The following is a 27,689-nucleotide window of genomic DNA, read 5'->3' on the forward strand; positions in this document are numbered from 1 at the left end:
GAAGCTCAGATAGGCTCCAGCCTCCACCTAAGCATGAATTAGCACTGTTACAAGGGTGAATGCTCATAACATGACCAATATTATGAGTGCCATCATATGTACAGGTAAATCTTTATGTACAAAAGCTCAGGCTGGTTTGGCTCTCAATGATGTGAAACAACCAGACTCCAACACATCGATTCCTTAAAAAAACTAGTGCATGGCTACTTCATGTCAGAAGTACTTGAACTTCACCTCCTCCATCAATCTCTCCAGCCTTCCTCCCCCTTTCTCTGCTCTCCTCCCTGATTCCTCATCCTAGCTCACTACTAAACTCCCCTTCGTCAGCACAACTCTTTATTTTCTCGTACTACAACAGCGGCAGTGCTGTCTGCCTGACCAGTGCATCCCCTGTGCTGCTCTGCCACTGCTGCTAACCTGCTTTGCAAAGGGCAGGAAGGCCCATCTCTGGCCCGGTGCCTGATGGGCTCCGACAGCAGTGTGTTCTGGGATTACAGCCACTGAAAAGGGGGGCATTCCAGCACTGGTGGCTTTTGTCACAGCATGGCCACTGTTTACTTTTGACAAGACAGCTGTTCAAAGCCCTCCTGGCCCCAGCGTAGGGCGTAAAGGGAAAGAACCCAAAGGTGACTTCCGTTTACTGGTGGCATCGCTGGACTTGGCCTGAGGCCCCTTCTTCTGCTACTGCACGACCATCTTAACTTCACATTTGACATTGCCCTGATGATAATAAAACTTTGTTTCAACATTTCATCCTGCACATGCAAAAATATTTATTCCATTTAATTGCAAAGTTTCATAGTGTTTTCCTTGCCTTGTTTCTTGATTTCTTCCCCATGTCTTGTGCTAATGATGCCACATTTACCTAGCACTTCCATTTGCTTTGTTTACTGGTTTGTATGTGTGCACTACATGTGCGCAGAGTGTCAGCTTGGGGCCCTTGGGTAGCTGGTACCTCTGTTTCTTTGTATATAGCCTGCATGTGGTTTCAGGATGCATGTACTGTAATTAGTAGTTATCCTAATAAATGCTTGGTGCCTCTGTAGGAGCAGCTGGTCTAACACAGAGGAATGATAATGAATAGACGGCTGAGCACGACACAAGTGGTACACAGCCATACAACAAACTCTCACACATCCTCAAATGACAAAATTAGGAAAACGGAAACAAATAACTATATTTGTGAATTGTATGTAAATTGCTAACAAAATCCTTTCTTTGATCTGAAAAACAAAAAAACAAACCAAATCTCTCTCTTGCTATCAGCCCATGCAAAAGTAAGACACATACTACCCAAAAATCTAGAGAAATTAATTCCTGGGAATGTGGCGCCCCTCTGTGGTGCTTTGGGCTTCCTGCTTCACTTGTAACAAACAATGTACAGGACATCTCAGACTTGTTCTATACGCTTTATTGGCTATGCAGACTTGATTACAACAAATGATAAACATGGCAAAAATAAGACATTATAACCATAAAACCATATTTTTAATCATCTTAGTAGAATAGCGTTGTGTTTTACTTTAAAAAAGTGGTTCTTTTAGTCAGAAATGGAAGATACAACAATAAGTAGTATAAGGGCTATATTCCTTCTGTGACAGTTTTTATATTAACATGAGCTTGTTCACATTATTTGTCCAATAATGCAGCATTCAATGAATAACCATAAATACACAGGATTTATATAAGGCTAATCAAATCCTTCAAAAACAAGAATAAACTTCAAAAACAAATTTCAGAAATGTCAGAGGGAAGCTTCACATGGTGAGCGGTGCCAGTGGTGACATGGACTTGGCACAGCTTCAAAAGCTAGTCTACTGTACATACAAATTACACATAAGGCAAATGTGACTTGAGCTAGGCTAGCTGCTTGCTTGTATTTTTTTTTTTTTTTTAATATAATTGTGGCGTGGCAGGCCTAGGAATCACAGTTAGCACTGACATATGAATGTCACACAAAAAAATGATCCAGTTACTCTCCTTTAAGTGAATATTTAATCATTAAAATTAATTTCCTCATTTGTAACAGAATTTGTTTGTTCAGCACGAATGATGAGCAAACCAACAGCCAATTAAACACCTAAGGTGATCAATAAAAACAGAATGGAATCAATGAAAGTTCAACTACATACATTCAGATAGAGTTTGAGAGAAACTTAACAGAGAAAATAAACAACTCCAGTGCAGAAAGAGACAGACAGTGACATCCAAAACAAGCAGTGAATAGTCTTTCCTTTAAAAGAAGGAGGTGGAGAAAAAAAATGAAGGCCCAGGTGAGAGGATGATCTGCGGTCAGTTTTGGTTTCCTTGAGTTGAATCCAAGTGTTTATTACAGTTTTTTCATCTGTTGGTTTGTGTTGTGGATCTTTGTATCCATTTTGTCCACTTTATTTAGCAGAGCATCAATGGAGTCGTCCTGAGCATCAATTTCAGACTGCAGACCAAGCCCAAGATTCTTCAGTCTACCCAAGCCTACACACATCTCATCTAAGACATTCACAAAAGACATCAGTTCAATTACAGCAGACAAACTTTATATAAAAAACGTGGTATGTAACTAAATAAGTGCAGAATTTCCCTACCCAAATTTTTGTCAAGAGTGTGGTGAGCCTCCTTCAGGTATCTGTTCTTAGGGTATCCATTCTGTTGAGATGAGCCATCATCTATTGATGCAGTAGCTCCAAATCCTAAAACAATGAAGTAAGAAATAGTGAGAGCCAGTAAGTGGTGGGAAGATACCGTAATGCTGAGGTTCTTGTTCCAGCACTTACCTCCTGTATCCAGTTTTCTTAGGTTGGGGTGGCTAGCTTGGTACTTATCTTCATTTTCTCTGCTGCTGGACAAGGCAGTCTGTAATCTGAGAAAGTCAGATAAGAATTGTTCAAACATTTTGGGAGAGACGGTCAATAACAAGTTGTACGCATGAAAGTAAAAAATAAAAATGAATTACCTGAACTTCTAAAAGAAGTGAACATTACTTTAACACAAATTCAGAGTAACTGTTTTCATGCTTTGTTGTAAAATATGATAACTTGTCCCTACACATAACAGCATATCAATCTTTAATATATTGAAAGTCCTCTAAATCACAGAACTCCTTGATTTGTTTAGGAGTTCAAACATGCAGAAATGAAACTGGATGATGCTACCACACCTCACTGACACAGAGAATAAAAACAAACTTACCCTTCACTGGCCTTGTAGGCCTTTGGCTGCTCAGGTGGTGGCTTTGTCTCTGGCGTTCCCTTAAAATAATTGACAAGGCCGCCCCACACACTCTTAATACTGTTAATGTGCCTTTGACTGGTCTTCAGGTCTTGATCCATGTTATCCAGCATCTTGTCTGCCCTCTTTATAGCCTCACCCTGTCGCATCAGCTCCTGCAGACAAGAAGAGACTAATTCAGGATGAGGTATGGGAAGACGGGGCCTTTAAAAATAACTCTTTGTTGACTATGACCTTTTCACAGACAGTGTCAATTCTTTGTATAGTAGTGTGAACCTTATTCATTTAAGATACCTCTGCAGTTTCCACACCCATCTTCTCCGATTCATAGATGAGGCCAAGTGAGCGGTAACTGCTATCCACAGCAGACTGCGCTGTACGCATCACTTCCTGCTGGAGGCATCTCTGCCTCCTCTCTGCTTCACTCAACCCACTGTCACTTGGCTCGTCATCAAACCCCCTACTTTTAGGCTTGAAATCCTCATCATCATCATCATCTGCAAACGGGTTGTGGGATTTAGGGTAGGCCATCTGTGGAGCAGAAACAAATGTTTTGGTAATTTTAGCTAAAGGACTATAAGCATCAAGCATCAAGTTACATGCAGTTTAAGAATGAGCTTTTCTTCACAACAAGGAGTTTTTGTTACCTGTAAATAATGGATTTTACATTGCTTAAAACTGGAACAACTTCTTGGAACACAATCAAACTATAAACAGGTTAATAAAAGATAATATATTTGGTTCCAGTCTTGATGATCTTTGGCTTTTTTCAGCTGCTCCCTTTAGGGGTTCCCTAAACAGATTATCTGCCACAATCTGACCCTCTCCCTGGCATCCTCTTCTGCCACACCAACCCTCTGCATGTCCTCCTTCGCTGTATCTATGAATCTTCTCTATGGTCTTCTTGTTTTTCCTCTTGCCTGGCAGCTTCATCTTTAACATGCTTTGTCCAATGAATCTAATATCCCTCCTCTGCACATATATCAAAACCATCTCAACTACACCTCTTAAACATTGTCTCCCAAAACTTGATAATCTTTTAAGTTCACTTATTCACTGATTAAATCCTTCAAACAGTCTGAGTGTTATTTATCTTGACTTCAACTAAATTCGCAAAAGCAACAGTTGTCTCAAGGTGCTTTGGATTGCAAGGTAAAGCCTATAATAGTAGAGAGATAACCCAAAGGAGATCCCCTCCCCTCCCCTGCCCTCAATTTTTACTGGAAGAGACCTCCGGCAGAACCAGGCTCAGTTAAGGACAGGCATCTGCAGATCAGCTGCACACACATCTAGCCATTCCATCTATTTTCTTCTGGTTATCCAATTCAGGGTCATACGGTGGACTGGAACCCATCTCAGGAGTCATAGGGAGAAATGCAGAGCTAACACATAGGAGACTCTTTGGCACAACATGTTGAATTCCATGAACTGAATAGGCGGAGGAAAATGGATAGATCGATAGATAGATCGCACCTCGTCGGGAAGAAACGTTATTTATTATATTTTGGGATCGGATAGCTGAATAATTAAACGATGCGTAACATAATACATCTGCTATTTAGATAATAATTAGTTTTATTAAAACAGTACGTTTTTGTTGATAAAAGAAGGTTAATTGTTCATTTCGAAACTTGTCTGAACTCGTGCGATTACGAAAGCTCCAGCGTGTTAGCTTCGGCTAACTTCAACGTTGTCCAACAAGTAATTCGAGCAAGAGTTAGGTTTGTCAACGTATTTCACATTAATCATCTGCAACAATACCTGCTGTGTTATATTAAGAGGAGAAAAATAAAACAGTATTGCAAGTCAAGAAATGTTTGATGTATCGCCGGGGTGTTGGTCTGCTAGTCAACCGTTAGCTTAACTGCCAGTCAACTAAACGACCACATCCGCAAGAGTCACCACAGGCAGTTTTCTCTTATTGAACAAATGCTGTCTAAAAGTGTAAAATAATAAAAAAAGACACAGTAACGATTAACTTAACAGACAAACCTTTGACCACAGGAGCCGCGGCAGACGATGTTGTTGCTCTATCAGCTGACTGAACTCTTCCTATCACGTTTGATGACGTTGCACACACACTTTCGCGACAGCTGATCTTGCGTAAAGGAAACGCACACCAGGGCGATATTGGGGTTACTCACTGATAAAAACCCACGCAGGTTGTAATGTAAATAATAAAACTACAATCCATACATTTGCTTAATTTGATCTATTTCAAGCCCTTTGTGAGTGAGTTGCTGCGGTAACGAAGAGCCCCTGTTAGAAATGTCCCTGCTGAGTTGCCGTACTGCGGCTCTCCCAGGCAGCCCCGCTCGCTTGTTTCCTCTCAGCGATGAATTGCGCTGGTTTAATGTAGGGGTAAACATGTCCGTAATGGGAGGTGGTACGAGGGGGTTTTATTTTAACACAGTCCTGTCGCTGGCCCGCTCTTTAGCCGCTCACCGCCCCGCACCGGTCGAAAAGGTGAGAAAACAAGCGTGAGCTCCAAAACACGCAATAATTAACCATGTTAGTAATTAGAAGCAGTGGCAGGGTTGTTCAGGGTGTAGCTGCGCTTCCGCACAGGCGGTGGCTTATTTTGATCAACGACATGACAACCAAGCTAACATTTAACAGTTATGCTCGTATGCGAGTCTCCGTGGTTAGAAATCTCTAAAACGCGAGCAGTGGTCTCCAAAACACTGAATCAGAAAAGTGGGCAGTGCAGAGGAAAGTGGCGTCGCTGTGTGGTGCCTGTTACTGCATCGGACGGACAGAGCGGTCAAGCTTGATCGGCACTGCAGTCAAACAGGTTTACAGAGAAATCTTTGAGACAGGAGTTCATTCACAGGCTGCTCTGTTTGTCTTTACTGCTACCAAAATCCGCCTACATGTGTTATATAGTTGGAAACCTGTTGCAGATTGATAGTTGGGTCTTACCAATATAGGAAAGGTTTTTAATTTTGAAAAACAAAAAAACAATGGGTAAATTTTGTAAATGAAAGTAAAGGGTTAGAAGGGAACAAATGAAGCCATTATCAAAAAGCTGTCACCAAGAGTTGTAACTTTATCATGGGTTATGTTATGTAATGCCCAGTTCCACTGTGTGTTTGAGCTGTAGGGAGGAAACTGCCTGGCACTTTATCAGATATCATAAATGCTTGTATCTTGCTTGCTTGCTGGGTTATACAGTGTGCATAGAAGTGTACAGATTCCAGATGTCTTCCGGTAGATGATCAGGTGACCCTGAGCCATCCCTTAGTTGCAATAGGGTAAGGTGATGGAGGCTTCTCGTGATGCACTGTTTCTTCTTCTTCTTCTTCTTCTTTTCACTTTCCCTGTGTTTATATCTCCCTTTACTTTTAACCCTTAGTTATTATTAATATCTGGCTCTCCTTCACAGTGTCTTTTGTCCTGTTTCCCACTCCCCACCCCAAGCTGTCTTGGCAGATGGCTGCCCTTCCCAGAGTCTGGTTCTTCTTGAGGTTTATTTTTGTTGAAAGGGAGTTTTTCCTTGCTACTTTTGCTTGCTCATAGGAGGGTTGTCTGATTGTTGGGGATTTCTCTCTATTAGTGTAGTAGAACTTAATTGAACAGTGTAAGACTAACAAATATTACTCTCATTGAACCACACACTCACTCTGAAACATCTGGAAGTTTGCTTCCGCCACTGAAAAAAAGTATTTTGCCATCTGTAAGTCCAAATCTTTGGTAATTATCTAAAATTTTAAATTTTTGGTATCTCAAAACTTTTCCTTAGTAAGTTATACGTATTAGAAAATAACTTGAAATTTCAAGTCATTAAGGCTAATACTTGAGAAAATAACCCCAAAATTTTGACTTATGGATGGTAACACATGCTTGTTTTTCAGTATACAAACAGGTTTTAACACTTGACATATTGTCTAATCCTGTAGTGTTATGTTTTCATATGCTGTGTGACACAAACACACTGGGCTGTCAAGTGAGATAAATCAGCTTGATGTGTGAATATTAGCAGCCTGGACTGTTACTTTAATATTTATTTTTGGCCTTTTAGGTTCAGAAGCTGCAATGTATGTGTCCAGTGGAAGTCCGTGGTGTGTTCACTCTGGATGTGCGTCGCAGAGATGCTGTTATTGCATTGGCTGTGTTTTTGGTGGAATCTGGCTTACAGGTGGGTGGATGTCAGTAAAAAGCTGAGCAGTTTTCATTTCGCTTCAAGCTGTTCTGGTAATACAGTGGATTTAAGATTTCATAGTTTAGTTCATTAGATAGTGAAGTATTGGCATTGCATATTGACACAATACTAATTTTCTATTTTCCTAACTGCTTATCAAACTCTGTTTCACAGGTATAGCAATGGTAATATTGTATTAGAACTATTAGTCCACGTTTGCTCCTGTGCTCTCCTCTGACTACATGTATCCCTGTGATAAGCTTATTCTCATAATCTGATTAATCTGGCGATTAGACATGCAGTTAGCCGTGTAAGCCTCTAACCTCATCACACTTAGACACAGTTGGGAAAGCTTCCCTTCTGTTTGACAGCATAGTGCTGGATGCCTTACTTTTATTTTTAAAGCTGTGATACACTTTCTTTGACCCAGATTTTCTTGTGTGAGATAACCTCGTTGTTTTGATCCGTCAGTGCTTGTCAGGCATGCAAAAGTGCTGATTTTATGCTGCAGAGTGCACTTGTTTGTGGTGTGTAATGATTTGTTTTACTCCTGCAGCACAAAGACATACTTGTTTCTTACTTGCTGAGCCTACTGAGAGGGCTGCCACGGGTCCAATGGATCGAGGAAAGCTCAGGAAAGAAAGGAAAGGGTAAGAAGAATCCTCTTATAGTGAAGCTTTTAGTTTTACAATAGACTCCTTTTACTTGTGGCAGTAGAATTTCTAGCAATTCTTATTAATTAATTGTACTGTGTTGAGATATATTACACTAGACAGATGGGTTAATTTATACTTGAATTGCATATTGTGAACTGCTGTTTCTGTTCAGCATAACGCTCTGTTGCTCTAATTTTGATGTTTACATTTTTGGCAAATCTGCTTATCATTATTTCTTTTCTTTTGTTCAACCTTATGAGGCATTCAATTCAACTGTGTCTGTGTAACTTTCTGCTCCTCAGAATTTCTCCCCGTAGCAGACAACTTCAGCTTCTGTCTAGTGACTCTTCTGTCAGATGTGGCTCAGAAGGATCCAGACTCAAGACAAGAGGTCTGTTTAAAAAGTGGTGATAAATCGTTATATTATTCACAGGGTTGGGGTGCATTGCATTTAAGTGCTAACTCACTGTTTTTGCACTGTTTTCACTATAGATCTTGAACACTATAATGGAGGTCATGCAGGCGTTACAGGATATGTGCCAAACACCGGATAATCATGACAAAGGTATAGATAGAAATGCAACAAACATTCTGACTTTAGCTTTTAAAACAAAAAAAGAACCTTAACACTGCTCTTTTTTGTCTGCAGTCTTCCTGTGCAAGTATATTGTTCCCAGCCTGCTTGGCATGACTCGGGCATTTGGCCGCTACAGCCACACAGATGAAGCTCTGTTATCCAAGTTGTTCCCCAAAGATTCTCCGCAGGCACGATGCGTTACAGAGGAAACAGAGGGTGTACGGCGCAGATCCTTCAATGACTTTCGTTCTATTCTGCCGTCCTCACTTCTTACAGTGTGCCAGAGTGATACTCTGCGCAGACGCACCGGGACCAACCTAGATTCATCTGCACAGGTCGGTACATGTTGTCGGATTCCAGACGTGTTTTGCTTGTTCAGGATAATTAGGGGACAATCCAGAGCAATCATAGTTTTATTTGCTTTGTTAATTCATATTATTCAGTGATAATGGTGGTATGTTTCGTTACCCATTAAAGTTGTGTAATGTGCTTTCAAACAGATCAGTACAGATCCAGGAGGCCACTCACCCTGCTCTCCTACAACTCCTAGTCCACATTACTTGGAAGGTAAAACTGAAGAAACAGAAGTTACTTTAAAAATATTTGTGTCTTAGTTTTTAGTTTAGTCTGGCAATTCAGCTCAGCTTATTATTATCAGCTGTCAACATTATGTAACAACTGGGCACTTTTTTTTTAGGTTTGTTAGGGTGAACTGCAATATCCCCCATATTGTAACTTTGTAATAAGCCAGACTATAAAAACATTGTAACTGTAGTTAGCCTTTTTTTGTTTGGGTTCATGCCGAGTTTTATAGCTGCTACGTTATGCCAGATTGGCCTTTAATTGCTTTATGCCTGAAGTAGTATTTCCAATCCTGTATTACTCTATAATTTTGGAAATGCCAATTCATTCGTTGTTTGTGGTCAGATTAAGAGTTTTGTAACATTTGCTGTATTTCCACAGATTTCCTGTTAACTATGTTGCATTCCAAACTCAGGGAATGTGTTTTTTGTAAACTGTCTGGGACAGACTCAAAAAGTGTTTTATTTCAGTAATTCTACACTTATAATCTGCAGTATTACAAGCCATAATCTGTTACACAGAAAGGTTTAATTGTTGCTATGGAATGTAGATTCAGTAGAATAATGTGCAACAAAAAAACCCTTATTTTCCAAAGTGAACTAATTCTATATTATTGAAATAGTACCCACTGAGATCTAATGGAAACAGTCATATTTCATCCTACTTGTTTTTGTTAATAATTCTTCTGCTCCCACTGATTTCAGGTGCCTATTTTCCAGACAGCAACACAGTCGACCCTGACTACTATTTCTCTACAGTCAGCTCCAGTTTCTCGGTATCTCCACTCTTCCTGGGGGAAGGAGAAAATGAGGTTGAGGTGCCTGTGGATCTGCTCCGACAGCTCCTTGCCATGGTGCAGTAGCCTACTACCCGTACACCGCTTACAACCCTTTAAATCTTTTACTTTTGCTTCTTATCCAGTATATGTATCTTGAGCCTTTACAGTAGTTGTGTGCAATGTTGGCTTGCAGGTGAAGAAGTTTGTGTCCGAGTCCTTTTTGAAAACTCTGGATGCCACAATGACAGAAGTCATAGAGGTAAGCATATGACCGTTGTCGGTGCAGAATTGTAAATGGTAAATTCAAAGTTAGACACAGGATCTTATCAGTTAAGTAATCTGTTCTGTCAATGTCTCCTCTGTTTGTTGTTAAGTGTAATCCTGGAATCAACCTCTATTACAAAACCTTCAGTGACCCTCTCTATGTGTGTGTGTTCAAAATGCTGCGGGACACACTATATTACATGAAAGGTAAAACAACAAAGAGAGCGTATTTATTATGCATTGACAGCAGGCAGCCCTGCCGTTGCTATTGTTCTGTTTGCCAGCCAATTTTGTGCTGAACACTATTTTACAAATACTCATTCTCTCTTTATGTTTTTAAAGCTCTGCAGCCAACGTTTGTGCGGGAAGTGCACGATTTTGTACTGGAACAGTTTAGCAGCAGTCAGTCGGAGCTGCAGAGGGTTCTTCATGACACTGGAGGGCTGCCAGGGGAACAAAGCCCCCTCAAGCTTCGTTGCCAAGCCAACGCTGCATGCGTGGACCTTATGGTGTGGGCCGTTAAAGATGAGCAAGGTAATGGATTGCAGCAGAAAGTGAACAGTGTGTATTCAGACATCATAATCAGAGGGATCTGGATGTGTTTGCTGGTGCTGATGCTGTTATATTTTTTTTCTTCAGGAGCTGAGAATTTGTGTACCAAACTGTCAGAGAAACTGCAGTCAAAAACCTCCAGTAAAGTCATCATTGCTCATATGCCTCTGCTCATCTGTTGCCTACAGGTATAATAATATTAATACAAATGTAGAAAAGTACAGTGTTACAGAAGGTTCTGGACATTTTGTTTCTGTGCTGGGCATTGGTTTAATGGTTTTATGACTGTCTTCTACTTCATTTCAGGGCCTGGGTCGCCTGTGTGAAAGGTTTCCAGTAGTTGCTCACTCTGCCACAACCTCTCTCAAGGATTTCCTGGTGGTTCCTTCTCCTGTTCTTATAAAACTCTACAAGTACCACAGCCAGTACAACACAGGTGCTTACTGTGTAAAATGGTTTCTTCAAATCCACGTCTGAGCTAAGACTCAAAACTCCTATCCTCATAAGAATTTTGCTCTAAAAACACCATGAAGCATAATTAGGATTTTTTTTCACAGCAAATATATATAGTTTAATTTAAAGAGCATAGTCTCTTCCAAGTCTTCACACAGAAAGGACGTTTTCTAAGTTGAACACGGGTTAATAGCACCAAAGTTTCCTATGACTGTGCTGCGGTAAACCTGCAACTTCTGCGTGAAAGTACAGTGAAATTAATATTTCAATTGCCACTTTGAAAACAGCATCCAGCACACATCTATCTTATTCAAAGAACAGCACAGTTGGTGCAAAGATCAATGAGTCATATTGCTAAGAGCACAATGACAAATATGCATCAATAACAATGTCATTGTTAACAGCGCCTGTCGTGCCTAGACATGTTCATTGATGAGTGGCTACAGACTCAGAACAGTTGTAAATGTAATTCAGGGTATAGATTTTTGCCTGACCACAGAGTGCTGTGTTTTTATAGACAAGTCATTTAATTTATAAATTACAAAATGCGCTCTTTAGATTTTACACTTGGCTTGGTTTTACATAGTGTTATAACTTGTATTCTGTTTGCGCTAATATTTATGTGTTTGTGCTGCTGATACACTTCTTTCAGGCACAGGAGAAATTAGGATAAATGTGACCAATGAGCACTCTCAGTCCACCTTCAACTTACTGTCAAACAGGAAAGACCAGCCTTCCATGTACGAACAGCTCAGAGATATTTCCATTGACAACATCTGCAGGTTGGATACAAACACACCTAGCACTGCTCCTCTGAGATTTAAAAAATAATTCAACTGTTTTTTTTTTAACTTTCTGTTTTTACATTTTTGTCCTTTTCTCTCTCAGATGTCTGAAAGCTGGTTTGACAATGGACAATGTCATAGTCGAGGCTTTCTTGGCTAGTCTTTCAAACCGTCTATACATTTCACAGGAGAATGACAAGTGAGCAACATTTCTAGTAAAAACAAAATACTTTAGGCTTTAGAATCACCCAAGTGATATCCAAGTCCTTGACACAGATACCCTGATGAACTGCTTTAAAAATAAATAATCTAATTTCTTCCAGGGATGCCCATCTAATTCCAGATCACACCATTCGAGCACTTGGCCACATTGCAGTAGCTCTGAGAGACACTCCGAAAGTCATGGAGCACATTCTTCAGATCCTTCAGCAAAAGTTCTGCCAGCCTCCTTCACAGCTGGATGTGCTCATCATAGACCAGCTTGGCTGTATGGTCATTACAGGAAATGTATGTAGACATTGCAGAGAAACTTGCTCCCAATTTTTAGATGTCTTCATGGTGGACAGGGCATATAGGGAAAGGAGTAAATAATTATCTAACAAATTAAACCATAGGTGAACTGCTTGCCCTAACAAAATCTATGTTCCCTAACAATACTGCTAGCTTCTGGTAATTGCTATTGCTTAAATATACCAAAAGTATAAATACTAACAAAAGTAACCCTTTTTGTGCTGCTACGCCAACCCACGACAGCGGTGGTGTTGGACATGTTTTTGGTTGGTATGTCTATCCTGATGTCATCCTGTCCTTCATATTTATACCTCAGGAACGCTTTGAGGGAATTCCTTTAAGATTGGCACAAACCTTACACTTGGACTAAACATAAGACTGACAACTCAGGAATTCATATACTAATTATCACAAAATATCAAATCAATGTCTGTCAGGATAAAATGATTAAGCTGTAAATATTTCTACATAAAAGATCAAAGATTGTTTTGCAGCTTTATAATATTCAACTTTTGACACTTTACTTGGCTTTATTCAACACCACAGACAGAAAAGGAGATTGTGACCATACTTATTATTTGATGGGCTACTGAGCTGTTTACATAATATTTGGTCCCACGCTCTTAAATGCCTACAAAATGTGTAGTACATATAAACTCATCAGCCCGTTCATTAGGTTCACCATGCTAGTACCAGGTTAGTCCCCCTTTTACCTTCAAAACTGCCTTTAATTATTTGTGGCAAAGATACAAGAAGGTGCTTAAAACATTACTCAGAGATTTTGACCCATTAAAAGATTAGTTGGCTGCACATCTATGATACAAGCCATCACCACCACCAGTCTGACTGAAGGATCTGAAGCTTTCATTTTGTTTGTGCCATATTCTGATCACATCATCCAAATATCACAACAGAAACTGAGACTCCTTAGATCAGGAAACATTTTTCTAGTCTTCTGGTATCCAACTTTAGTTAGCCTGTGCCAATTATAGCCTCAGTGTCCTCTTTGTGACTGACAGAAATGGCACCTTGTGCGGTCTTCTACTGTTTTAGCTCACCTACTTCAAGGTTTAATGTGCTGGTTTAATGTCTCCAGCATACGTTGGTTGGTGAAGAGTGGTTATTTGAATTACTGTTGCCTTCCTGTCAGCTCAAAATAGTCCGGCCATTCCCCTTTGACCACAGGCATGAATAAAACATTTTCACCCAGAGCAATGCTGCTCACTGGATATATTCTCCCCCCCCCAACCATTCTCGATAAACCCTAGAGGTGGCTGTGTGGGGAAAATCCCAGTAGATCAGAAGTTTCTGAAACAAGATCAGTCTGTCTGGCGCTAACAACCTTTTCATGTTCGAATCACTTAAATCACCTTTCTGATGCTCAGTCAACAGGCCATCTTGACAGTGTCTACATGCTTAAGTTAACTGAATTCCTGGCATGTGATTGGCTGACTAGATATTTATGTTATCAGGAAGTTGAACAAGTATACCTAATGAAGTGGCGATTGAGGTTACCCTGATGTAAACTGCAGCTTGATTTGGTGGTAGAGGAATACAGAGGCGTTAATTCGAGCTCCTTTTGCTGAAGATGCTGACACATCGTAATTATTGTAAACTTGTCAGCTGGTGTTTATTTCTTCAGTGCACTTAAGCTTTAAGAAAGGATTCCAAGATTACTAATGACACTCCACTGGAGTGTAACCAGGTGCTCTGGAAAAAGCCCGCCCTCATTCTGACAAACAACATTTAAAAAAAAAGTACTGAAAATAGATCTCACCAAAAATGCCCAACTGATATAGATCTTTTGCATTTTATTACCACTAATGTTTATTGTTGAGGAAATTGTAACTTTTGTAAGCAGCACCGTGTTATCTTGTCATTCTCCCACTATTAAAAACTGGTTCTTACATTCCAGCTTTTAACCATGTCTTTATTTGTCTCTTTGTTTGTAGCAATACATCTACCAGGAGGTGTGGAATCTGTTCCAGCAGATCAGTGTGAAAGCAAGTTCAGTGGTCTACTCAGCCACCAAAGACTACAGAGATCATGGCTACAGGTCAGCATCTGCTCTCACATTTTTCAACGAGTGACCAGCGGCTGCAACAGTGTTTAAAAATTCTTCTTCTTTGTTCTTACAGTTCTAGACTTCTATGTTATACTTCTGCCTGATTAGTTATTACAGGCTTGTTTATCTTGGTTACATTTATGGCTATATGTACTGCAGCTGTGTTTAACTTTTTCCTCCATCTGTGCTGTTGTTTCCCCATCAAGGCACTGCTCTCTGGCAGTGATAAATGCACTTGCCAACATTGCAGCCAACCTGCAGGGGGAGCAGCTTGTGGACGAACTGTTGGTGAACCTTTTAGAACTGTTTGTTCAACTGGGCCTTGAAGGAAAGAGAGCCAGCGAGAGGGCCTCTGACAAGGGCCCCGCACTAAAGGTACGTGGTTCCTGACATAAACATCCAAACACCACAGGAAATTGGTAACAGCCACATTGATGGCATGCTAATAGCTCTCTCTATCACCCTAGGCATCAAGTAGTGCTGGAAATCTTGGAGTCCTCATTCCAGTCATTGCTGTGGTGAGTAGCCGTTATAGGGGGTTTCCCTTTAACGGCTCTTTTTGTAAGTGTTAAAATACCCGTACGTAGGTTAGCTGAGGTAGCTACATCAATGTTTGAGTTCTTGCAAGGGAATACAAAGTGCTAGTTAGTTAGGTTTTAACTGTATGAACAAATATTTACCAAGTCAGTTGCAGTACAGACATCGGTGTTATAGTTCAATGCTGAATGCTACTGCTTTAAGCCCCCCCAAACATTATGCGCTTACTGTAATATTATAATACAATCTATTCAGTTTGTATTTTTTTAGTGTGTATATATAGACCTCCACTTGTGTGCTAGTTAGTACTTTCCATTAATAGTAATAGTTTTAGGTCTTAACATATTAAATATTTAAATAGTAAAGTTGAAATTTTCTTTTTTAGAGCACCCCCCCTTTTGTTAAAAAAAAAAGTAATTTTACAAGATTAAGCTTTATTCACAGAATTGACTGTTTCACTTCAGCCTTAGAGTAAGAACATTTTCATAATTCTGTTTTCTGAGCACGCTTCTACATTAGTGTCATTGCAGAAGATAAAACGTTAACAGACTGATAAGAATTTATTGAGTTATTCAGAGACACTCTGTGCTTTGAATTATATAAGGGAGAACTTTAAATGTTCAGCTAGAGGCTATACTCGCATGAAAAATTCTTTACTTGATGTCAACTTCTAGAATCAACCAAATCTAGTCGGTCATTCTAAGCAGGCTTGTCATGAATAGTTTAGCTGTGCAACACAACTTTTTGTTTAGCTCTGGGAGGGATTGGCCACCCGGCCCATGAACACAAGGCAGTTCGTGCGGTGCTCGTAGATCAGGAAGAGGAAGGGGTGATCGATGACGAAGCGAATCTGAGAGGAGAGCGGCATGAAGCCCACCTGAGTCAGAGCAGCAGCTTCTGTTCCCTCTTCGTTCACAGTGATGATTCCTTGGTGCTTCAGCTACAGAGAGAAATCAGAATCTGTACATTACTTTGAAAGGAAGTATTGCGTGCTGTTAATAAGATGTCCAAGTGACTGAATGGATCACAGATCAAGATTATTTGTCAGCGATTTAGTGTTGCTCACCCAGTTCATGGAAACTCTTTCAGAGGTCATGCCAGAGAAATCGGCAGTCTCCTCAAACATGCCAGTGAGGCCCATCTTCTTCATGTTTTCAATCAAGTCATAGTTTTGCTCCAGTTTAAACCGAGGTAGCACAATCTCACGTGTCCTGAAGGGGACATAGAAGTTTGTCATAGTTGAATCGTTTTAAATCGCAACAATATCTGAACTTTTTTTCCCACTTTTCCACATAAACCAGTAGCTTTAAAAGATCCTCTACTGAAAAACATTATTGAATGTCTCAGCTGCTGACCTGTTTGTCATGTTTTTGAGCCACTTATTGACAACCGTGGGAGAGATTTCCTGCTCCAAAGACCTCATGCCAGTGAGCTTCCTTGGCAAGGCGATGAGCATGCTGATGTTTCCTGTGTATGGGAGCTGAAAAAAGGAAATTTGATCTTTTTGTGGTGCTGTTTACGCGTCCCTGTTTGGGAGAACATTTTTGTTAAAGATTGGCCACCCACCTGTAGGATATCACAGTCTAAATCGTGATCGGCAGCAGCTAGATAGTTCCCCTTGTTTGTCATCATTGGCACACGTACATTTGTTTTTTCATTAACTCTGAAGTTGCGATAGTGAGTCATTTCTTTAGGGAATTTTTGCTCCCAAGTTCCTGTTTAGTCAAACAAATCAAGTCAAATAGCCATGTTGAAATCATAGGGGTCTTTTGAAAGCATGTCATATTTTTTTTTCTCACCTTTGAAGTACAGGTAGTTGAGTAGCATCAGCACCATATTTGGGTCCACACTCTTCAGTGGTTCCCGAATCAGCCCTTTGGTCAGCTTTTGTATGCGTTGGTTTGCCTTAGCCAGAAATGCAGGGTCTCTGAAGTCCACTGACTGAGGCTCTGCAAAATAGTAATTCTTTGTCTCTGCACGGAAAGTATCTTTCACAGAGATGCTGTTCTTGACGTAGACGTCATTTACAGAGCGCATTGTGTAGCCAAAGTTCCTCCTGAAGAGCCTGTGTGTCAGCTTCCTGAATAGCTTGTGCACCGTTGTGTTGTCATAGTGATGACTGGCGTTGACAAACTCAGCGAATCCCAGAACTTTGTAGATCTGATCATGGGTTTCAGATCTCGCTCCTAAAGACATCATCCCCATGGCAATGGAGATCCCAGCGGGTGCTAGCAGGATGTTGTCAGTTTGGTTGACGTTGTTTCGAAGACTTCGATAGAGGTTAAAGCCAAAGCGGCCATTCACCATGTTGAGGCGCTGAAGGCGAGAACGACCGTGGAACAGTCGCAGAAGTCTGGCACGCCGAATCTTTGGGTCAGAGGGTTCGGCAAAGATGTCAATGTCGGGGGCTGGTGTGGCGATCTCATCGACCTCATCCCCTTCACTGAAAGACATGCTTAGAGTCATCATCTAAACATTTAAAAGTAGAATAATAAGTAACTGTTTATTGTGGTTTGTTCATGTGTCCCATAGGTGATGTGTATACACAGTTACATCATCAACACTACCAAGAAAAATATCACAAGTGTACAAGTGTTTATGTTGTAAACTAACTTCAGTTAATATACACTTTAAGTATTTTTACAAAAACATATTTAAACAATCCACCCTAGTAAAAAAAAAAAAATCACTAATACTTACATGTAGTCATCACTGCCTGCTGCTAGGATCTTATCGAAATCAATATAATCTTCATCCTCAAAGCCATCAAATAGGTCATTAGTGACAGTGTTTTCCTTGTGGTACTCCAAGGGTAGGGACTCTATGTCCACTGTGCCATCTGCTTCGAAGCCTCTGGGGTCGGGTTTGGGGTCACTGAAGTGAGAGCTGAGATCTTTGATTCCAGCCCGAGATGGACTAGCCAGCAGACAGACTGCTGAGATGAGAGTGATGACCCACATCCTAATGGCTGAGGCAGAGGAAATGCATATTTAGCACGACCACTTTAAATAGATTTGATTCAATTAGATGCTGAAAAATCTGTAGATGTGAAATAATTTGCTTGCTGTTGAAAAATTTAACCTAGTTTTTTAATGATAACAGCAGTTTGTCTATAATAACGGTAATGTCTTACCTTTACCGAGTCGTGGTGTAAAGTCTTCTGTTGCTTCTGTTTGTAGGACTAAGAGCAAAGAATTGAATACACCACTGAACTTTGATATGGGCTTCTCTTGAACAAATAAACCAGATCAAACAGACCAAAACGTCCTGTGACTGACTCAAACCTTTAACTCTTCACCATTCTGCTCACTTGTTAAGAATATATTTTACTAACAGTTAAATCTCCTGTAGTTCAGTAACACATTGTTTGCAGCTGTTAATTTATTTGTAAGCCTTACACTTTTTTAGTATGCATAATATCCAGTGTGTAATAACCTTTTGTACTCAAAGGAAGTACCAGTATTTTGGGGGATTTTTTTTATATTCACTTTTTGCATAAAATTATTGATTTAAGCGATAATTGCTCTAAATCAATCATTGTTATCTGTCTTGTCTGGCTTTTTTGACTCATAGTTGACCAGGAGGCTTCCACCAATCAAAGAGGCCAAGCCCCGCCTCCAGAAGCTGTTTAGGGACTTCTGGTTGTACTCAGTGGTCATGGGTTTTGCTGTGGAAGGATCAGGTAAGCAAAGAATTAAGTAATTTTCATATGCTAAGCTCATATGTTAAGCTCCTCCCATGATGAGGCTCCTTGCCTTGTTCAGCACTGATGTTTTGGAATCTCAAGGCATCTGTAGCTTTCATTTATAAAACATAGATCATGTAGTTGTTGGTTTAGACTTAAACAAGCACAATTACAAGAAATATAATAATCATGAAGATTTTATACCAAAAATATAAAGATAGATCAATTGTCACAAACTTAATTTAATTTTAAGATTCACCATAAACATAAGATTCATAGGTCTGTGTCAGTGTCTAACCAGAAGTACTAGGAGGTGCTTCTGCAGTAGCCAGGGGTATGTGGAGTGAAGAACTGAGTAGAATTTAACAAGATCTAGAAGGGAAAGGTAATAGATGCATAGTCAGTAGTACATTGTAGTCAGAAGTTATTAAAAGAAATACATTAACAGTTATAAATTAGAATGAAATTGCTGGCTTACAGTAAAATTATTAAACATGATTGTGTATAATTTCCTTAGAGATTAATAAAGTATTCTGATTCTGAAAACAAAGTTGTTGCACAAACTTTGAGGATAAATCAGTGAAACTGATCAGTAATAGATGTTAAATTAAGTAAAATTCTAAAAATAAAAGAAACGTTCCAAATTCTGTTCAAAATGGATTCAGCTTATTTTTTTTTTGTCCCGGTACATCTGCCACAGCTGTGTTGATATGTGGAATGAAAAAGGCTCACAGCAGCAAACCAACATGTTTCTGTATTTCTTGAAATATATTTTGTCTTTTTAGGGCTTTGGCCAGAGGAGTGGTATGAAGGTGTGTGTGAGATTGCTACCAAGTCTCCTCTTCTCACCTTCCCCAGTGGAGAACCTCTGCGGTCTGAGCTACAGTACAACTCGGCTCTGAAAAACGACACAGTCACCCCGGTACAGTGTTCAAAATAGTTTTGATTATTTTTTTTTAATTAAAGGAATACCAGAATGAATCTTTAGGTGTTCAAATCTTTTTTTCCTCCAGGCGGAGTTGAGTGAACTGCGGGCAACCATCAGCAATCTCCTTGACCCACCTCCTGAAGGGTCTGCCCTCATTAACAAGCTAGACTTTGCCATGTCCACATACCTGCTCTCCGTCTACCGATTAGAATACATGAGGTCAGCTCTATTGGCATGAGCTTAATTTCCTTATCTTTTCTCACTTTGATTGCTTAAGCGAGGTCAAAATGTGCAAAAATATAATTTCCTCCTGTTATCTCTCTCAGGATGCTGCGATCCAATGATCCTGATAGGTTCCAGGTCATGTTTCGATACTTTGAAGACAAAGCCATCCAGAAAGACAAATCTGGTGAGAGCTTTGTGCCCGAATCAATTTAATCATCCTGTTGTCTTTTTAATATATGGAACCCATTTTCTCAGTTTTCCTTTTTTGCAGGCATGATGCAGTGCATCATTTGTGTTGGCGACAAGGTATTTGATGTTTTCCTTCAGATGATGGCTGAGAAGGTAGGGGGTATTTAAATAGTAAAATATGTGGAGCTTGCAACATTTAATTAAGTTCAGATTTTAAAAAATCATTTTGTTTCTAATGTTTTCAGGCAAAGACCAAAGAACACGAAGAAGAATTAGAGCGTCATGCCCAATTCTTGTTGGTGAACTTTAATCATACCCACAAGAGGATCCGCAGAGTAGCAGACAAATACCTCTCTGGTTTGGCTGAGACGTGAGTAGAAATCATTTAGTTACCTTGTCTGCTTTTTTCTCGCTTATCATTTTTTCTAAGTATTTTTACATCCTTCTTTCTGAACCAGATTCCCTCATCTACTCTGGAGCGGTCGTGTGTTAAAGACCATGTTGGACATTCTGCAGACACTCTCTCTGTCACTAAGTGCTGTGAGTATGAGGAGAGGGTTGATGTGATAGACAGAGTGCCAGGTTCTCTGTTTGAGTGCCTGGTTCTCGGTCCCTGTACCGATAACATAATGCAGAGTCAGCAAGTCGGTGTGCTGTGGTCGAATAAAAGAGGTTTTAAGTTAGATCTCATGGAAGTGTTTAAATAGATGCAAATATAGACTTCATGTGAACAAAATGTATTCTCCTTTACTTTAGGACATTCATAAGGACCAGCCATACTATGACATTCCCGACACCCCATACAGGATCACTGTTCCTGACACATACGAAGCCAGAGAGGTGAGTTTGGGCTGTTATTACACTTCTGACCACTAGAGGACAGCACAGTATGGGCTTCAACAATAGTAGGGAGAGAGTTCTTTTTTATCATATCAAGTGTAAACTGTATTTTAATGGTGGACTGAGGTTTGGGCTCTTAAAAAAATGTAGAAGTTAAATAAACAAGTGGCATTTGGTTTGTGCTAGAATTTATTTTACTCAGTGAATGTCCGCCACTCTTTTTGCCATCAGAAGAAAGATGCCCAATGAATTTACTTTACCAAATGAACCATCCCGGCCTTGCCGTATCGGTCTATTTGATTCACCTTTTGTTTATTTTTGTTTATTTTATTTTATTTTCACTTGCTACACACGGGACAGACAGACTGGGGGAAAGAAAAGGGAGAAAGAAAGAGAGGTAGGGAAAGAAAAACAGCGGGGAAGAGGAACGGTGATGAAGGGCAAAAAAACAAAAACCAACAAAACAAACAGACAAAAAATACACATATCAATCACCTGGATCACCTGTTGAGAAAGAAAAAAGAGAAAACAAGCAAAGAAAAAGAGAGCAATATAATAAACAACATCATTGCAATGATCTATGTGAATATAACAGTAAATACTAAATATTGAATATTATTGCCACTCTTGTTCTTAATAAAGTAGCACTATGCCTTTATTTCCCAACTCCTTTTAGAGCATAGTAAAAGACTTTGCTGCTCGCTGTGGTGAGATCCTGAAAGAAGCAATGAAATGGGCTCCTTCGGTCACAAAGTCCCACCTACAGGTTAGTTTCTTTTAAGTTTTTATTTAATAGATGGCCACTATTAATTTATTTTAAGCAAGCAATTAACTTTTACCTCTGCATTTTGAAAAGGAGTGTTTACTTTGAGTAAACAAGGCATAAGTGACTGTAAATGATTCTTGTCATATCTGCTATTTCGATTTTTCTTGCAGGAGTATCTGAACAAGCATCAGATCTGGGTGTCAGGACTGTCACAGCACACTGGCCTTGCAATGGCCACAGAGAGCATACTTCACTTTGCAGGCTACAACAGACAGAGTACTACACTAGGCGTGAGTCACAGATACACTTACAGCCACGGCTTCACACAAATCCTTCTGATCACCGCAGTTATCATACTGTAAATATTGGATTTAACCCCCAACTAAATGTCAAGATAAATGTAGACAAAATGAACCAAACTGATGGTGAGATAGAATCTACTGCATTTTAGCAATTCTGCAGAAAGATAACATTCACTAAACCAATACGGTATTTTTTTTAATATATAGTTTAGATGCAAATTAGTGCAAAGACACAGTTCTACCAAAGATATGTGTAGTCAGAATTCTTAGAGCACAGTAGATGACAGGAGAAAGAGCATTTTAGTAACACACTGTACTTGGAGCAAACTGCAAACTAAGAATGTTTAATTCTAAATGGCCTCCCAGGTTTGTTGATTGAATGCTCATTAACAGCTGTCCAACATAAAGTGCTTTTTAACATGCCATGTGCAATTTAGCAGCTTTGCCAAAGACGTCGGCTTTTTGTTTGTATTCAGAAAAAGGTCCTTGTTGATTTTTTTTTGTTGTGCACATATAGCTTGTGTGTTTTATTTAGTTGCTTTTTAAACAATTTGTAGATGTCTATGTTCATGTGTGCATGCTTACTAGTCTGTGTGACATTATTTTGCTTGCTAGGCATTTCTTATATTTTCTTTGGGCCTGCATTCTGCTATATCTGTCTTTTCATTTGCTTCATTTGTTGTATTTTGTCTTTATTAAACTGCACCGAACTACCTACCTGGTTGCTTGGCCTGTGTACGGATTTGCTGGTTACCTGGTTACTTACCTGCAATGGACTGGTGGGTTGGTTGGCTGGCTGGCTGGTTGCCCATTTGGCTTACTGGTTATGCCGGTACTGTCCTCCACCATGTGCCCAACCATAGGCTGCTTTCCCTCAGGTTGGTCTGATCACTAAATACAGAGAAAAAGGCCTCAGGCATGACACCCTCAGTATATCCAAGTGTGACATTAAAGCTGTCGCTCATGCTTCCATAGTTTCCATGCAGTTATTTGGCAGTTACATTGTGTTTTTTTCCCCCCTTCAGACCACCCAGCTGACAGAGAGACCAGCATGTGTGAAAAAAGACTACTCCAACTTCATGGCGTCACTCAATCTGCGAAACCGGTACACAGGAGAGGTAAACTATACTGGGAATATTTAAAAGCACAGCTACTCCTATTCTCTTCTGCTCTCTGATGCTATCTCCTGTCTTTTTTATGTACTGTCTAGGTGGCTGGTATGATCCAGTTCTCAGAGGCGACTCACAGCCAGTCGGATCTCAACAAGTTGATGATCCATCAGATGACCAGTGCTCTAGATAAAAAAGACCCCGAGGCCTTCACCCAGGCCATGTTCAAGATGGCTGCCCTCCTTATAACTACCAAAAGTGAGCAGCTCTGCTTCTCTTAAATCACGCCTGTTATTTATTTATTCATTTAATTATTATATAAAGTTCACTTTTCATTAGTAATTTTCTTGTTTTTATGTCTGGCTTTCAGACTGCGATCCACTGCTCTTGCACCATCTTTGTTGGTCTCCTCTGAAGATGTTTACAGAACATGGCATGGAAACTGCCATTGCCTGCTGGGAATGGCTACTGGCTGCGCACAATGGGGTGGAAGTGCCAGTATGTGTCACTTCTCTTAAAATCGTTTAAATAATTACATGAATGCATGTTTAGTTTAAGTTGATTATCTTTAATGTTTCTTCTTAGTTCATGCGTGAAATGGCAGGAGCTTGGCAGATGACAGTAGAGCTGAAAATGGGTTTATTCTTGGAGGCTAAGGTCGAGGCTGGCCCTCTGGCTGTCTCAGAGGAGAGTCAACCTACACCCTGTGCTCCTGATGTCGTGCCTCACTTCCTCTGGATAGAGGTCAGTTATACAGAATAATATTGTGTTGTTTGCTGTTTAATGTTCATTTTTAAAAGTAATGTGGCCATCTAGCTGCTTTTGAACTGTTTCTTTGCTGAATGTTTTTCATCACTTGTCCTGACTTTTAATGGATAGATATCTAATTAAAGACGGTGCTGAGTGAGTCCAGCATATTGTAGGTCAATACTGATCAGTTTTTAAATCTATTTTAATATGCTACATCTGGAAGAGTCGATCAGCCCAAGAATTTTGGATCTCATCACCTACAAAGCTTATTTGTTTCTACAAACTGGTAAAGGTTGGAAACATAAACATTTTCTTTTTCTTTCTTTCTTCAAGTTTCTGGTGCAGAGGTTCGAGATAGCCAAGTACTCCAGTGCTGACCAAGTGGAGATTTTCACCGCCATTTTACAGCGATCTCTGTCTTTGAATGTAGGAGGATCCAAAAGCAGCATAAACAAACATATTGCTGCCATTGGACCAAGATTCAGGTGTTTACTTTGAAATACTGTGGCAATCATAGTATTTGTTTACAAATACAACTGTTATACAATTGCGAGTATAAATAGACAATTGTAATCTACAATCTGTATAGTTTTCATATTTTTAACTACATGTATAACCTATTCATAGCCTGTACATAGCTTGTACACTCACTACGGCTATAGCCTGTACATACTTATAGTTATAGTATACTCAGAACACACCTTCATACCGTGTACGTTGTAACATACCTATAATAGATCTATATTCTGTATTAAATCTATATTATTGCTAAAACACTTTCTGGATGGATGCAAACTGCATTTCGTTGGCTTGTACTTGTAACATGTGCAATAACAATGAAGTTGAATTCTATTCTATTCTATTCTATTCTAATCTATCAGCAGCATCGCCATATGCATAATCCTAAACTGTTGCTTTATTTCAGGCTGTTGACTCTTGGTCTTAATCTTCTGCATGCTGATGTGGTGACAAATGCTACCATCAGGAACGTACTGCGAGAAAAAATCTATTCCACAGCTTTTGATTACTTCAGGTAATTAAACTAGTTTTATTTGCGATAAAGAAAACTCTGTTTAGTGTCTTTAAAGCTGTTTAATGACTTATTTTTATGTTTGTTTCTGTGTAGTGTTGCTCCCAGATTTCCAACTCAAACAGATAAAAGGCTGAGAGAAGACATCAGTATAATGATCAAGTTTTATGCCAGCCTGCAGTCTGACAAGAAATATCTGACTGCCAACCAGCTGGTTCCTCCAGGTATATCTTCAGTAATTATTAATGAATTACTATTTTGTACAGCCATTGTCATCACTCTGTGATGTTATACTGATGCTTTGAACAGAAAAAAACAGTCACAGGATTTCAGTCATCAGTATTATTTTCTTAAAGTTTATGTTTTGATGTTTAGATCTGGGCCTGATGGTATTTATTGTTACACAGATCCCCAAGACATGTCTGTGAACAGCCTGTCTGTAGTGGCAGTGACAGACAGCCGAAGCAGTCTCGATGTAGCAGTGGGTCAGAGGCAGCAGGTCGCTCAGGGATGGATCAACACATACCCTCTGTCCTCAGGGATGTCCACCATATCCAAGAAATCAGGTAAAACACGCAGTGTGTTAAAATTATATATGCAGTGACTTCTTTTTCACCACTCTTTCTTTATACATTTCAGGACTGTCTAAAAAAAGCAATAGAGGCACCCAGCTGCACAAGTATTACATGAAACGCAGGACTCTTCTTCTGGCTTTACTGGTATTTCAACAAGTATTATTATTCACAAATATGTGGCAATAAAGTGAAGCGCATGCTTTAGTATATTTTTCTTTTTATGAATAGATAGTTGCAAGTTGACCTATTATGCTTTTTCTGTTACAGTGCTGCATGATTATATTAAACATGAATAAAATGTAAAAATCCTGAAGTCAGAGTATATACAAGTATTCTCTATGAGCCATAAGCTCAGGTTTTAGACTTTTTTTTCTACTCTTGGTTCTGCATGATGTCACTGACAGCGGGTAGCCTTAATATGGTCAGTTCAGGCACAGCAGTTCCACTTGTCTGCTCTTCAAACTCTCTGACTGGGCAGCCAGTAAGAAGTAGTTGACTTGCAGGGAGAGTGGCTTGAACATTGAGGAACTTGTTTCAGGGAGACAATAAACTTGAATGACATAAATAAGGGTTAAATTGAACTGGAAATCATTCAAGTGGAGTTCAATAATAACAAATGTAAATAAGCATAATAGGTCATCTTTTTAATTTGGGCTTCTACTTTAGCTACTTTATGTTTCACAATCTTCATAATGCAAATTACATGAAATCCAACTGATCTAAACTTGTATGTTTCTTTCCAGGCCAGTGAGATTGAGCGGCTGACAATATGGTACAATCCCTTATCCACTCAAGAGCTTGCCATTACTACAGAACAGTCAGTGGAGACAAGTATTGCTAACTGGAGATCCAGATACATCAGTCTGACGGAGAAACAGTGGAAGGACAACGTCAATCTAGCGTGGAGCATAGCACCCTACCTTGCCCTCCAGCTGCCTGCCAGGTACACAGAACATCAAAGTGCTTTGCATCCTGTTTCATAAATGTAATACATTCTGTCTAATTTGAAAATTTGAAAAACTTGAATGCTTGTGTTCAACAGAAAACAGTTAAAGTAAAAAGCATAAATTAAAAAAAAAAAAATCTTGTTTTAAATTCTGAAATAATAAAATAATGTTTGGTGTATCCACCATCCTTCCTCTGCACATGTCCAAACCATCTCAGCATCGCCTTTCTGACTTTGTCTCTAAAATGCTTAAACTGAGCCGTCCCTCTGAGAGACTCATTTTTAGTCTTGTCCATCTTGGTCTCCCACTGAAAATGTTAACATCACATGTTCACCTTGGCTTTCTGTATTTTTGTCAGTGCCATCGTTTCCAAACCGTACATGATGGCAGTTTTCACTAACAGTTTTTTTTTTTTTTTTGTAAATTCTTCCCTTTCATTCTTGCACTTCTTGCTGTCGCAAGTCACCTCTGACACTCATCTTCACCATTGCTAAATTAAAAATCTAGTTATTGGTAATTAAATATCAAAATATGAATAAAACATCAAGGGAAAAAAACTCATTGGCCATGAAACTGCTTTAAAATAACATGAGACAGCAACAGATGGCTGACTTTGGCTTGTTTAGCAACTTAAATAATTTTGTTGTTGAAATAAGGTAAGTGTCATGTGTCATTTATGGATAGACATAAGCCATTTATTGATTTTTATTTATTTATTTTGTTTCAGGTTCAAAAACACAGAGGCTATTGTCTCTGAGGTGACTCGTTTAGTGCGAATGGATCCAGCTGCTGTGTGTGACGTTCCTGAGGCAGTCAAGGTGAGATCTACCACCTGTCTTCACAAACCACCAGGTGGATTGTGACAATTGTCTGTTTGGTTTAATTCATGATGCTTTTATTTTAGTGTCGAGCAAACATCATGTGTGCAAGAACAAACTTAGAGTGAATGGTTTAAAGTACTGTAACTCAGCTGGTTTTCAGTAAAGGCTTAAACCTCCAGAACAAAGTACCACTGACACAGTAACTGTCATCATGAAACTAACACATTTTATGAACAAACTAAAAAGTTTTTGTTTGTCACTTAGTGTTTTTTTTTAAGTGGCTATAGTGTCACATGAGAAATTGTGTTATTGAGTAATCGTTTTCCCTCCAGCCCTCTTCAGTCCTTTGTGTTTAGTTTTGCGTGATTGAACTCTTAATGAGTCTTGTACCTGTTTA

At 39.5% G+C, this 27,689-nt stretch overlaps 3 protein-coding genes across 3 annotated transcripts in view; 1 reads left to right on the top strand and 2 right to left on the bottom strand.

The window, feature by feature from the left end:
* Positions 1-1,514: 1,514 nt before the first annotated feature.
* On the bottom strand, positions 1,515-5,271 carry snap29 (synaptosome associated protein 29). The gene is made up of 6 exons (XM_085368522.1): positions 5,218-5,271; positions 3,520-3,756; positions 3,187-3,380; positions 2,772-2,857; positions 2,583-2,687; positions 1,515-2,487 (listed from the first exon to the last, which is right to left on the bottom strand). The coding sequence occupies exons 2-6, from the start codon at positions 3,754-3,756 to the stop codon at positions 2,330-2,332; spliced, it is 780 nt and encodes a 259-aa protein (XP_085224648.1). The 5' UTR covers positions 5,218-5,271; the 3' UTR covers positions 1,515-2,329.
* A 222-nt stretch (positions 5,272-5,493) lies between these two features.
* The window catches only part of pi4kab (phosphatidylinositol 4-kinase, catalytic, alpha b), a 28,780-nt gene continuing 6,584 nt past the window's right edge, over positions 5,494-27,689 (top strand). Inside the window, exons 1-40 of the mRNA XM_085367448.1 lie at positions 5,494-5,691; positions 7,247-7,363; positions 7,923-8,016; positions 8,325-8,413; positions 8,515-8,587; positions 8,672-8,934; positions 9,100-9,166; positions 9,886-10,034; positions 10,153-10,218; positions 10,334-10,430; positions 10,566-10,757; positions 10,863-10,963; positions 11,082-11,211; positions 11,881-12,010; positions 12,117-12,212; positions 12,337-12,520; positions 14,476-14,579; positions 14,795-14,963; positions 15,056-15,106; positions 18,699-18,807; positions 19,596-19,732; positions 19,824-19,957; positions 20,065-20,147; positions 20,235-20,305; positions 20,398-20,522; positions 20,611-20,692; positions 20,909-20,992; positions 21,669-21,758; positions 21,929-22,048; positions 23,086-23,178; positions 23,271-23,427; positions 23,540-23,667; positions 23,755-23,913; positions 24,253-24,404; positions 24,845-24,952; positions 25,046-25,173; positions 25,357-25,515; positions 25,589-25,668; positions 26,268-26,467; positions 27,199-27,289. Of these exons, the coding sequence (XP_085223574.1) occupies positions 5,494-5,691; positions 7,247-7,363; positions 7,923-8,016; positions 8,325-8,413; positions 8,515-8,587; positions 8,672-8,934; positions 9,100-9,166; positions 9,886-10,034; positions 10,153-10,218; positions 10,334-10,430; positions 10,566-10,757; positions 10,863-10,963; positions 11,082-11,211; positions 11,881-12,010; positions 12,117-12,212; positions 12,337-12,520; positions 14,476-14,579; positions 14,795-14,963; positions 15,056-15,106; positions 18,699-18,807; positions 19,596-19,732; positions 19,824-19,957; positions 20,065-20,147; positions 20,235-20,305; positions 20,398-20,522; positions 20,611-20,692; positions 20,909-20,992; positions 21,669-21,758; positions 21,929-22,048; positions 23,086-23,178; positions 23,271-23,427; positions 23,540-23,667; positions 23,755-23,913; positions 24,253-24,404; positions 24,845-24,952; positions 25,046-25,173; positions 25,357-25,515; positions 25,589-25,668; positions 26,268-26,467; positions 27,199-27,289 (4,860 nt within the window). The remainder of the gene's footprint in view (positions 5,692-7,246; positions 7,364-7,922; positions 8,017-8,324; positions 8,414-8,514; positions 8,588-8,671; positions 8,935-9,099; positions 9,167-9,885; positions 10,035-10,152; positions 10,219-10,333; positions 10,431-10,565; positions 10,758-10,862; positions 10,964-11,081; positions 11,212-11,880; positions 12,011-12,116; positions 12,213-12,336; positions 12,521-14,475; positions 14,580-14,794; positions 14,964-15,055; positions 15,107-18,698; positions 18,808-19,595; positions 19,733-19,823; positions 19,958-20,064; positions 20,148-20,234; positions 20,306-20,397; positions 20,523-20,610; positions 20,693-20,908; positions 20,993-21,668; positions 21,759-21,928; positions 22,049-23,085; positions 23,179-23,270; positions 23,428-23,539; positions 23,668-23,754; positions 23,914-24,252; positions 24,405-24,844; positions 24,953-25,045; positions 25,174-25,356; positions 25,516-25,588; positions 25,669-26,267; positions 26,468-27,198; positions 27,290-27,689) is intronic.
* serpind1 (serpin peptidase inhibitor, clade D (heparin cofactor), member 1) lies at positions 15,671-18,343 on the bottom strand. Its single transcript, XM_085367449.1, has 7 exons — positions 18,259-18,343; positions 17,826-18,093; positions 16,925-17,568; positions 16,692-16,840; positions 16,481-16,605; positions 16,192-16,336; positions 15,671-16,065 (listed from the first exon to the last, which is right to left on the bottom strand). Exons 2-7 carry the CDS (start codon positions 18,083-18,085, stop codon positions 15,874-15,876), a joined length of 1,515 nt encoding a protein of 504 aa, XP_085223575.1. The 5' UTR covers positions 18,086-18,093; positions 18,259-18,343; the 3' UTR covers positions 15,671-15,873.

Source organism: Diplotaxodon limnothrissa, linkage group LG12 (genome assembly GCF_057381915.1).
Source record: "Diplotaxodon limnothrissa isolate DT_005_m linkage group LG12, D_limnothrissa_male_GT1.1, whole genome shotgun sequence".
NCBI classification, from domain to species: Eukaryota; Metazoa; Chordata; class Actinopteri; order Cichliformes; family Cichlidae; genus Diplotaxodon; species Diplotaxodon limnothrissa.